At 38.6% G+C, this 12313-nt stretch overlaps 1 protein-coding gene across 1 annotated transcript; it reads right to left on the bottom strand.

Moving 5' to 3' along the window:
* Window positions 1-12: 12 nt before the first annotated feature.
* On the bottom strand, window positions 13-10992 carry ttc38 (tetratricopeptide repeat domain 38). Its single transcript, XM_036584972.1, has 14 exons — window positions 10803-10992; window positions 10321-10398; window positions 10099-10180; window positions 9615-9786; window positions 8072-8245; window positions 7107-7182; window positions 5200-5319; window positions 5047-5106; window positions 4748-4786; window positions 4189-4270; window positions 2419-2584; window positions 1222-1381; window positions 919-992; window positions 13-321 (listed from the first exon to the last, which is right to left on the bottom strand). Exons 1-14 carry the CDS (start codon window positions 10830-10832, stop codon window positions 234-236), a joined length of 1401 nt encoding a protein of 466 aa, XP_036440865.1. The 5' UTR covers window positions 10833-10992; the 3' UTR covers window positions 13-233.
* Window positions 10993-12313: the final 1321 nt, after the last annotated feature.

The raw sequence follows: 12313 nt of genomic DNA, 5'->3' as shown, positions 1-12313 counted from the left end.
ATAAATACAAAATCAAGATTTTTAGTGCTTTATTAAACTGCATTTTCTGAACATCCAAAGAAACATTCTTTCCACCTTCAACCAATTAACCTGAACTAAAAACGTCTGGTCTAAGACACTGATTTTTTTTTTTACAATTGCAATTATTAGTATTAGTACATTAAAATCACATTTTCTATACTGAGATGGAAGGAATGGTGACTATTTTTGAGGTAATGTATAAGAATTGTGAGTTAAATATGTAGAGAATGGGCTCTCTGGATCAGTCGATCAGTGAGAGGGGAGTTTGGTCTCGCTGCATCTCTTTCAACCAGAAGGCACCTGGACAAAAGAATACAAATAACTAGATGCTGTGCTGCAAAACATGAAATGTATTAAAGCTAGTGTTAAAACTTACAGAGGAATTCTATCAATTTTTCTAAACTTCTGCATAATTCATTCAGAGTAGTTTGATGTGAAACGCGCACCTCCAGAGAAACATACTAACTGTTCACAGCGGTGGTGATAGGAACCAGACGTTTAAATGTTTAATGCTTCTATAAGTTGCCTCACAGAAAACACAAAATGGTTACACATACATTGCCTCATGCGTGTGACATTGTTTTGGCCTAAAACATATTATTGAAGACCATTCATGGCGAAGAGATACATGCAGGGCATTGTAAGACAAAATAAAACTTCACTGGTTCACTATTGTTTTAGAAATGAAAATGGCTGTATCTGCAATATAGACATTGCGACCCCTGGTTCCCATCACCATTATTGTAAGGAAAATAAGTTGGTCTACATTCAACTTTTACCTTTTGTAAATGACTTTGTTTACATCTCAATAATTGAATTATGCAGAATTTTTTAAATTACTCTTTAAAAGAGTAATTAGTCTCCAACTTAATTATGAGTTTATGGGCTATGTCTGACCTGGCAAATCTTTGATGGTACTTGTCTTCTGACTTCAATGCAGCATGAATGATTAGCTGGCTGAACACATCCCTCTATAAAAGATGACAAGTAAAAAAATGCTGGTTCCTCAGAAGAGTTGTAATACAGAAGAAAGTAAACAGATGTGGACTGCATTTCCCAAAAACAACAAACCATTACTATACAGAAGAGTGACAATCACTTTGAATGTCTGTATCAAATATGCATGTCTCTTGTTTTAGAAAAATTCTGGGAAACACAGATGGGATCCTTTTTATGATGTGAGGTTGTTATGAGACTGACCTGTGCATCACTGCCCCCTATCTCCGTGAAGTGGTATCTTAAAGGTTTGAGCAGTTCCACGGTCTTGCTGTAGTTGCCTTGGTCATATTCCACTAATGCCTGACACATGGGCAACCCAATAGTCTCAGCAATCTGGAACTGGTGATTCTCTCCTGGCTCTCTGAGGACAGAAGATGTAAAGTTGGAGATCCTATTAATGGACCATTCACACTTTTATGACTTGCTGTAAAAACGTGAGTAACATCTTCTATTGAAGCAGCACTACATAATTTGTTTTTGTTAAAACTAAAAGAAGTAGCATTACTGAGTCAGGAGGAAAAAAAACAAATATGGTGTGCGTGTACTGCTGCGAGTCACTCTGTAAATCATGAAATAGTGATTTAAATGTCAGAGGTGTTGGGTTAGATTTTGTGGGAGTTCTTTGGACCACATCATGAGTCTTTACATATTAATGTTACACGCACAGAGTCAAAAAAGAAGATATGCCTTGCTGTTTGTCACAAACAAAAATCAACATTATACTGGTGAAGATATAACATTACATAATTTACTTACATCCTCAGAAGACAGGCTGTTCATCAAGTTTTGACTGAATTTTCTTTGAATGCTCTTTTGACACGCTTTCAGATGTCAGTTTCATCCACCTTTGCAATTACACATTTCAACCAGAGAGGTCTCCAAATCCCCAAATGTTGCATAGTGCAGCTTTAAGTTTCTCTCATTTACCCTCAAACCCTTATGTTTTTTGCAAACGCCAACAGAAAAAAGGAGAGAGTAGAGGGTCATGTAAAATTTTCTCCTCCTGAGAAAGAGCTTTCCAGTATTGAACAGATGCTGCACTCAAAAGTTGCTCTCGGAAGATTTCTTCCAGTCATGTCAGATTATAAAATATGACACTGCCACAAGAAATCTTTTTCCTAGTACTTTTCACGTTTTATTCTTCATTTCTCAATGAAATCTTTACAGATTCTAGCTATGGTCCAGCTGTCAGGGTAAACTGTAATTGCATACTGCATGCATGCAGTCATCCAGTCTGAGAGAGTTTCTCTCCCAGAGCAGAGACCTACTCAAACTCAATCTCACAGCTAGTCAGTGGGCTCTCCAGATAACACCACAGCCTAAGCCCCCACGCTTCCCTTTGCTTTTGCTGTTATGTAAAGGCTCCCAAGTGCATTACATAAGAAGAAAGCAGCTCACTTGGCCAGCTCTCGCAGGCTCTCCAGCAGACGCTGCGTGGTGCCTGTGTCTTTGCAACCCAGCGACACCATAAGGAAGTGCAGGTCATTGAAGAGAAGAGTGTGGTCTTCTGAGTGTGGCTCGGTCACCTGCAGCAGCTCCCGGTAACGGTCCTTAACACTCACACCTACCATGGGAGGATACACATATGTATGCTAACACAACATACTAGGTAGATGACTGCAATATAAGAATATCTGTGACTGTGAAAAGAAAGTGACACGTCCACTCCCAAGTCAGCTCATTTCCCATAAAGTCATGAGTGACTTTGTATGCAGGGTATATATACCCAGTGACACATGGGGGCACTGGCCACTGGGGCCTTTGCTAGAGGCCTTTTGGAGGCTCAAATACTTGGGGCAATCCACTCCAGATATTAATAGATGAACGCAGAGCCCTTGAACATGTTCAAATGAGTAAATAAATAAAATGAATAAAGAAATGTTTTCTGTTTTCAAGCCTGTTTTACATTCTCAATAATTATTGAATCACTGAATGTTGTTGTTGCCCTTCCATGTGTGAAAGGCTATTTCTGCATTTGCCTATGACTCAAAAGCTAATACGACAAAGACAAAAGAATATTGTGCATTAATACGGCTAATTTTCAGCCAAAAAATTCCAGTGTTGCTCAAAACGTACATAAATAGGAACATGGAATTGTTTAATCTCACTTTTCAGGTCTTTTTTATTGTATGTGTAAGAGTCTAAAGACTCTTATACCTAGGGGCCTTACATGACAATAGTTCGACCTGGTGTATACTCAATAGCTGAGTTCCAAAAAGCTAGGCTGTAGTCTAGGTGGGCTGCATTTCCAGACCACTACATCACTGAACGCTGTTCCAATCAGAAGGATCCACTGAGAAATGCAGCCTACATTCTGAAAAGTTTCAAGGACACTATAGGAGTATCCTTTATATTCTTTTATTGTACATAACATGTTGCACTACATGTTGTTTAAAAGGGCAAGTGTATCTGTTTAATGGGAAATTACGCAGAATTTTCTACAGTTCTGTAAAATTAAACTGATAAGCAGTAAACAGTCATTTAGAGTAGTTTGATGTGAAATGCTCCATTCGTACAGAGTCAGAGTTTGTTCACGGTGGTAAGGATAGGAACCAGATGTCAGAAGAGTGTAATGCCTGTAAAAGCTATCTCACAGGAAGTTATTGCAAAAAAAAAAATAAAGAAAGAAAGTGTACACAAATGCTGCCTGGTGCCTGTGACATTATTTAACAGTAGTTTTTAGATTAAGCACTTTTCTTCTAAAAGTAATGTTAAGTCCATACAGGGCACTGTAAGGCAAAATAGTACCCAATAAAATCTTTTTTTTTTCAGATTTACAACTATTTTACCATCACCTACACCACATTTAAAAACTCACAGGACTCATGCAGTTGCACTAGTCCTTTTTGGAAAGTAAATAAAATAACTATTTGTGTTGGCAAGTTTCTTTACAATGAAGCACTTCACCATCAAACCACTCTGATAATCTTAACAATTTAATTTTGCAGACAATTTGAAAAATTGGCCGAATTCCCTTTAAGAATGTTAAGAATTGGGCACTCTTGATGTATGATCACTACCTTGAGGTCCAAACTGATCAATATACTCAGGAAGGTATGTACCCAGACATCATGCTGAGCTGAGAAATGTGTGTTCTGTTTGTGTGAGAGAGAGATTTGACGTGCTAGTTTCCTGTGTTGTATTTAGAGGGTAGTGATTGTGCCTCACCCTCCATTTCAAGCCTGTAGAGCATAGAACAGGCATCCACTGTATCCAGCATGGCTCCAGACTTTAAACAGCGACGGGAAACCTGAAGCATTCATACATGGACTGACTGACATACATGGAAAAATTACTAGCATTTTTATAAATTATAAATTCTCAGTTATACAACTACTAAGCTGTCAAAAAATACATATGGTTCTCAAAAAAGGTAAATGTACTGCTACAATTAGAGCCAGAGAGAGTAAAGTTCTGTTACAGAATGGATCTGAGTTATTTCTGTGACACAGGATACTGTAGTCCATTATACCATGATACTGTGTATAAGGTGCAGACATCCAGTATCAATAACAGTATCTCCACATACAATAGTCAAATGCTCAGGCACTTGACATGGACACCTGAGCTTCAAAGTTAAGAAAGTAAATATGACTTGCATGACACCAACCATACAGCCATTCACATTCTAAATGACACATACCACTGCTTTTACTCCTCTTCCTTAGCTATGGCTGCACATTATAGCACATATAGATCTATGAGCAAAGGTTTTCAGAGCACTAACCTGTTCATCATAAATTTTCAGAGCAGCTTCATATTCTCCCTGAGAATCACAAACACAGAACATAGAATATGAAAATCATTCATTCAAAACTTGTACAACTGCAACAATTCATAATTCACTAAGTGCATTCAGACAGAAAACTAAACAATAAGAAAAAGAAACAACAGCCTACTTGATTTAAGTTTTTAATCATTGTGATGTATCTTTGGGTCAAGGAATCTTTTGAAGAACAATATGCATCATGTGGTATATGTGGAGTCATATCACTAATATTCATAGGTGTAAATTTAAAATCTTACCTTCTCAATGTGATAAAGAGCCCAATGCCAGTAATTATGGCATGCCAACATGTCACACACCTTCAGAAAAAACACACACACTGGAACTTAATTCAGTCTGGACTCTAAAACCCAGACAAAATGTGGCGTTTATAAAAGCACACAAAGACTAACCGTCCAGTCCTTCTCAGTGGAGGCCATGAACTTTAGACCCTTCTCTACCTCTGCCTTCATCTCATGGACATGAGCTACAGCGTGGGTACACCAGCCATCCTCAGGAGTCAGAGCAAGGCCCTAGAGTTGTACCAATCCATAATATGAACTCAGAAACTGGAAAGACCTTCATTGCCCTCCATGTTTGTAATGTCTGGAACAAAGGCACTCTGTACTCCAGTTTTAAACTTATAACTCAAACAATTTACACGTCTTCAAAAGTACATACTTAGATTTTAATAAATGGTATTTTTATACTTTTTATTTTTATCATGTAGAAATTACAGTACATTTTAATATATAGTCCCCTCCTATTTCAAAGTACCATAATGTTTGGGACCCAGCAGTGTTATGTACAGAAAATCAGTCATGTTTAGTACTTTGCTGAATATCCTTTGCATGCAATGACAGCTTGAAGTCTGCGATAGCACTGTAGTCAAGACCACTAGAGGTGCGTCCCAGTCAAGACCAACACTTTGTAGTAGCTGAGACTGAAATAATACCGAGATTAGATTCAGATTTTTTTCAGAATACAAAAATAAAAAGAAAAAAAGAAACAGAAACAAAACAAATTAGTTTGTTGTTCATTATAAATTAATTATCATTCATTATAGACGATATATACTAACAAATAGTATTATTTATTAATAACATTTTAATAAGATTTTATAATTGGTAAAATTATAAAATTAAATAGTCCGACTTTGCTTTGTAACTTATTAATTTATTTGTTGTACCTTATTATTTAACAGTAGAAATGCATGGGACTCCACTGGTGTTTCTGATGAATGCAAGTGAAGTTTTTGCGAGTGAACTGTGGGGAATGGAGAGCAGTTCATTCTGTATTCATTTCTTAATTCTGACACACTGTATCTACCACTGTGTCATGAATGAATCAGGCTCATGGCACACCCACAGACACTTTAAGTCCCCTGATATAGAGGTACTATGGGACTTGAGTTCTACAACAACAGGCTGTGACATCACCAGGGCTTGAGTATCTTCTCTGGTGATGCTGTGCCAGGCTTGTACTGCAGCCATTTTTAGCTCCTGGTCCCCTTAAATTTTTCTTCAGCATATAAAAGACATGCTTGATGGGATTCAGATCAGGTGAGTGACTCTTGTTGTTTTTACAGTATGCCTGCAATCAGCGTCTTGCTATAGAATGAGGCACCATCCAATGAGGCATTTTCCTGAACTTGAGCTACTAAGATGTATCTATACACCTCAGATTCATTGTGCTACTTCCATCAGCAGTTACATCATCAGCTATAATATCTGTGGCAGCCATACCGGCCCAGGCAATAACACCCCCACCATGTTTTAAGGTGGTATGCTTTCGATCTTGGGTGGTTCCACACTTTGCTATCGCCATCACTCTGATGCAGGTTAATCTTGGTCTCTTTTGTCCACAAAACCTTTTCTAGGACTCTTAAGTGCATTTTAGCAAACTGTTACCCGGCCATCCTGTTTCGTGGCTAGCTAGTGGTTTGCATGTTACAGTGTAGCCTGTTTTTCTGTTCATGAAGTCTTCTGTAGACTGGAGTCATTGACAAATCCACATCTGCCCCCTGAAGAGTGTTTCTGAGTGTTTCTATTCTTCACTATAGTGAGAATTCTTCTGTCATCATATGTGGAGGTCTTCCTTGGCCTACCAGCTCTTTTATGGTTACTAAGCTCACAAGTTCTCTCTTTCTTTTTAATAACGTTCCAAACAGTTGATTTTGGTACACCTAAGGTTTGGCCGAAGTCACTAACTGATTTATTCATGCCCTTTTTAAGCAATTCTGTCTGATAACAACAGATAAATTACTTCTGATTTAAAAACTGTATTTATTGATTGATCTGGGAAACAAACAAGTTATTACCTCTTTTGCTAATTTTTCAGCTTGGTCATAGAAACGGGTCTCAAGAAGCCCAAAGGAATACATGCCTTTTAGATAACTAAAGGCAAAGACAGGAGAGCATACATTAAGAATACACCTAAATTCCACGGTATTCAGGGTGGGAAAAATAATCTTCTTAGATGCATCACAATTTTCATGAAAGATTGTCAATCAAAAAAATTCACAAAATCTCATAATTTATATAGTTGTTTCCTCTTCTGTAAAATAAACTCATGTCAGAGACTTTATAAAGCAAGAGGACAGATCATTTACTAAAAAAGAACTTTTGCTTTGGCAGCAAAGCTAAAGGAGGTCAAACAAAATGCAGGAAAAACCATAGTGAACATAATCTATGTAAGAATGTGACTATGTTGAATAACGACTGGATTAGCTAACAGGCTAAAATAATACTTAATGGTTTTCCACAGGCATCTGAATTCCACAATGATATTGTAATAACGATGGAAAACTCCTTGTATTTTTATGTAAAACGTGGAGTTGAACTCATTCATTTACTGGAGTAGAGTGCACGTAACGGTCTGAAGGTTTTGCAGCCTGAGGAGCAATTACCACGCAAGTCACTTTGGTGAAAGTGTTTTCAAAAAAATGATGAGTTTTTCAGTATTACAGCATTGAATAAGTGGTTTTCATAAAAGATTTTAACTAAATCAGTTAATGTAAAAAAGTATATATACAAAAAAATAGAATAGAAAGCAAAACTTGTTAATGACAAATACACTAAAAAACCACAATGTAGGCTTTAGAAATAAAAAATGGAGATGCCTTGTGATGCATCAATAATAGTTTTATAATCATATCTTGGCCACCTGTATTGAAATAGAATAGAGCTGTAAGATGCCTAGAGATTCCCACCCCTATACAGTGTAGTAGCATAACTGATATGAAAGAAAAAAGTTAACATCAGGTGTCAGTGTTTTGTGTGGTACCTGTATAGGGGCATGTGTGGTTTCCAATAAGGAAGCACTCTGGCTACAGAGTCCCTCATCTGTATCTGCTCACCCAAGTAAAAAAAGCCATCATGGGAGAACTTCAGGGCCAGCATGTCTGTTGGGTGCTCCACCAAAATATCCTCCCACACATCACAGGCCTTGCCCAAAGCTCTGAAACAGACAGCTTCATTTCATAATCTCAAATGATTTTACTGTTTGTTGACAAAAATGACATTTTTACCTGTATCTGAACAAAAACAGTACAAAGACATGTAAACCACAACTGAATGCCCATGACCTGCGATTCCTCAGACGGCACTGTATTAAAATCGGCATGCTTCTGTGATGGATATCATGCCAAGGGCTTGGGAATACATTGACAAACCGTTGTTAATAAATACCGTCTGTTGCTGCATCCATAAATGCAAATTAAGACTGTACTACACACAATGGAAACCATAAGTCAATAACAGCCCGAGCACATTCGAAATGGACACCCACTGGAAACGTGTACTGTGGTCTGACTAATCAGCCTTTCTCCAAGTATTCAAGTATTCTCCAAGCCAAAGACTGCCTGCCTGACCGCTCTGGCTGATATGTCAGTCCAGAAATGACTCGTTAAAACGTGTGTCACATTATTGAGCCCAAAATGAAGTTCCGTAAGTTTGCACAGTTCATGTTTTCAGTCTCCAAATGTTTATAAAGTGCTGTTAAAAGGAAAGGTGATGTAACACCGTGGTAAACATGCTCCTGTCCCAACTTTTTGGAATGTGTTGCATGCATCAAATTTGCAACAAGCATATATTTACAAAAAAACAGTGAAGTTCATAAGGTAAAACATAAAATGGACATGTCAAATTCCACTAGCAGCACGTCTGATTAAATTTAATGAAGGACTGATTAGCTGAAGCAAGTACTAGATGGCAAGGAGAGGTTTGGAAATGGTCGAGCTAACACGCTAACACACAAACCACAATGCATTGTTTATTCTAAACTTAATGTTTTTTTCAAACAAATAAATGCTTACAGCCTGGATAAATACATTTTCTCATTCTTTGCGCAGCACCGTATGCTCTCCATTGTTTTCTGTCTTCCTTTAAGGCATTCACATTTTGATGAAGTTATATAAGTGCCTCATTAGTACAGAAGAGTCTGAAGTTATTATATCTTAACAAAAGGTGTGTGAAGGTAACTTTGTTCACCCTTTTTAATGAAACATTAAATATCTTAAACATTAAATAATGAAACATTAAATACCTTAGATACCCTAAGGCATGAGCACTTTGTTCTACACTGATTAATGCAGGAGCAGAATGCAGCCTGGGTTATGATAGCCTTATTACCGTGACAGTGCATACAGAGCTAGCCTGGTGAAAACTTAAACAATGTGTATATGTGTGAACCCCTTCTCTTATGCCTTATGCCTAAATGCATTATTGAAGGACAGGTAAGCGGGCAAGTTTTTCTGTAGCTGTAAGGAGTGAGGAGACATTTTCATTCCTTCCATGCAGTAGTCAATAAGTAAACTAGTCAGGCTCACCCTCTGGAGAACAGCTCGACGGCTTTGACGTGCATTCTCTCTCTGGGTGTGAGGTCCTGGGAGCTGGCCAGCTCCACTGTCCTCCTCACAGCGCTGGCCAGCTTCTCATCCTGCAGCACTGAACTGCCAGTGCCTACCAGCTGTAGTCCAGTGCTGATTACATGACCCATCACTACAGCACAGTGAGCATAAGATCACAGTGAGGAGCCTGAAGGTACTGTGTACTCAGTTAAATCTCATGACTGTGTGAACATTTGCCTGTAGCAGATAATAAATAATGGGAGAAATATATGTCCTTTTTTTCTAAAATTCCATCAAAGTAATGTCGGGACTATCGAAACAGCAAGGATTCAATTCATCCCCCAAGCTTGATCTGCATTATCACAGAGCTGCTCTGTTCATAGTCCATCTGAACACTGAGATTAGACTTAATGGAGCCACTTTCTCAGCACATACAAAGCTTCTCCAAACTCTACTCACGTACCAAAGTTTGGATCAGCTGCTTGGACTGCTGTCATACATCCCTCTATTCCTCCTAGTACCTCGTCATTACGCCAGGTTACATACTGACCACAAGCAAGGGCAGAAAATAATAACAAGAGGTTAGCTACTGAGAGAATGTGGCATACAGTCACGTACACTGTCTCTGTCTCTCTCCGCCCCCCCCTCTCCATTAATACAAATATAATCAGTCTATTTTCTCCACCTGTTTAAGTATGGCGTCGTATAATTTGCAGGCCTCATTGCTGGTGGTGGTCAGTGGGAGACCCTCTACCTCCCAAGCCTACAAACACAAACAAAATCAGTGAATAAAATCTGGTCCGCCGAGGATTCAAAGCGGTACACAAACCCGTGACCGCCTCATAACAGTCCGCCTTCTGGCAGAGAACAACTGAAGACATTTTCATTTAAGATTATTTCCTAAAACTGCAGCACTGAAAACTGTACTTCATAGCTGTCCTGTATGCAAGATAGTGAGACTGTAATCAGCAGTACGACCTCGAGAAAAGCTCCACCGGGCACACATTAACAAAAGACATGTAAACACGACCTACAGTAATAACAGTGTCAGGATCAGTCAGTCAGCTGGACTTCGCTAACTACAAAGCACGTCCTCTTTGTTGGCTGTAACGAAAACTCCAGAAAGCAGGCTAGCGTGTTTCTCCATTAACTGAATACATGTCTTACCTTACAGTCTCTAAAACTTGCAGCAAGCATCGCTGAAATATCTTTATTTTCTTACGAGCCCTGAAAAGTTCAACTTGACAGGAAAAAGCCTTTGGTGAAGAGGAGGGAGAAAAGGAAAAGCGGGCCCGGATTCCTCTCAGAGTGGCTTGAACTCGCTCTACCCTGCGATCAGAAAGGCTGGGCACTGCACGTTCACTCTGTTCCGTTTACGACAACTGGGAACTTTGACCTTTCAAACTGGGAGTTTGCTTCCCGCCTCAAAGCGTTCAACTTCAATTGACTGGGGTCTTATAACGTATCTAAAGATGACATGGACAACTATGCCTCCTCAGTTAAATATAAGTATTTGCTCAAAATCAGCTAAATTGATCAACATATATGGCGTCCGCCACGGCCTGAGGAGTTTGGGGGATGTGGCCACGCAAAGTGGCTCTTGGGAGGCGACACACTCCGGTAAGAAAATTACTGTTGCTGTTGTTGTTCTGTTGTTGTTTTAGTGTTTAGTGTAATTGTGACCGAGATGGTGTGTTACAGTGTGTTGAGTTTATCTGCCCTCCTGCTATGTCGTGTATGTCGGGATAATGCTGGGTATTTGTTATGATTAAGACAATTAAAGTGGAAATCTGACAACTAAATTTATTGGGGAAATAATAAAGCTGTATATGTTGCCAGTGAAGAATCTCAGAGTGATAGATGGAACCTATGGGTTTGAGGCTACTAGATGCATGTCTACAGATAACATCATCATAGTCCAGAATAGATAGTAAACTTGCCTCAATGATCCTTTGTTCTACTATGCATTAGGAAGCATGACTTAAAGCTCTTAGAGCATTTACTCTGGAGTTTTTTGGTGACTGCTTCATTTATTTAAAAGTGGCTGTAGGGCAGTTCTGTTAAGATAGAACAGATGATAAAAATGTGCAGTTTGATTAAATCTTGTACAAAGCGACCAGGGAGCACAGCCAGTGGGTGGCCAGGAGTAGCCAGTGTCACCCTAACATGAAGTATGGCCACACCTCTGGCAACCTCAGTTATGCAAAGTGGGACAGTCACACTGTAAAAAATGATAAGTCAGCTTTACTTAAAATTACAAGATAGCAGATTACACTGCTTTTCACAAATTAACTTGAGGACACTGGAGTTCATCCATCCGAAACTTCTTAAACTCAAAGTTCTTAAAGCGTTTTTTTTGGGCTTTCAGATATATGTTTAAAATTTAAAATAACAAATATTTTTCACTGAGTGTTAAAGATTTATGGACATCAAATTTGAGTAACTTCAGGTGGTCCTGAGTGGTGCAACAGACTAAGCCATTACACCAGCAATGAAAAAAAAGGTTCCAGCTAGTGGGAAAACTGAGTAAAAAACAAAAATATTTACCTAACTGAGATGCAGAACTAAAAAATTATGAGAAATTTTGACTTGACTAAGACATTTGAGTTAACTCAAGAAAAGCTGTGTAGTTACCTAACAGTTTTAAGTTGTGCTGAATTTCATTTTTAACAGTGCAG

This window comes from Colossoma macropomum, unplaced genomic scaffold, assembly GCF_904425465.1.
Source record: "Colossoma macropomum unplaced genomic scaffold, Colossoma_macropomum, whole genome shotgun sequence".
Classification (NCBI taxonomy): domain Eukaryota; kingdom Metazoa; phylum Chordata; class Actinopteri; order Characiformes; family Serrasalmidae; genus Colossoma; species Colossoma macropomum.
Note: the sequence above shows the minus strand (reverse complement) of the source record. Positions and strands in the feature narration are given on the sequence as shown.

Bases quoted from the DNA above. Each gene is read 5' to 3' on its own strand.
- ttc38 (XM_036584972.1), bottom strand. From the start codon at position 10,832: ATGCTTGCTGCAAGTTTTAGAGACTGTAAG. The intron at 5,107-5,199 runs GTTAGTCTTTGT...TTTTTTCTGAAG, and splicing joins CCACTGAGAAGGACTGGACG to GTGTGTGACATGTTGGCATG. The intron at 322-918 runs GTCAGACATAGC...TCTTTTGTCCAG, and splicing joins TACCATCAAAGATTTGCCAG to GTGCCTTCTGGTTGAAAGAG.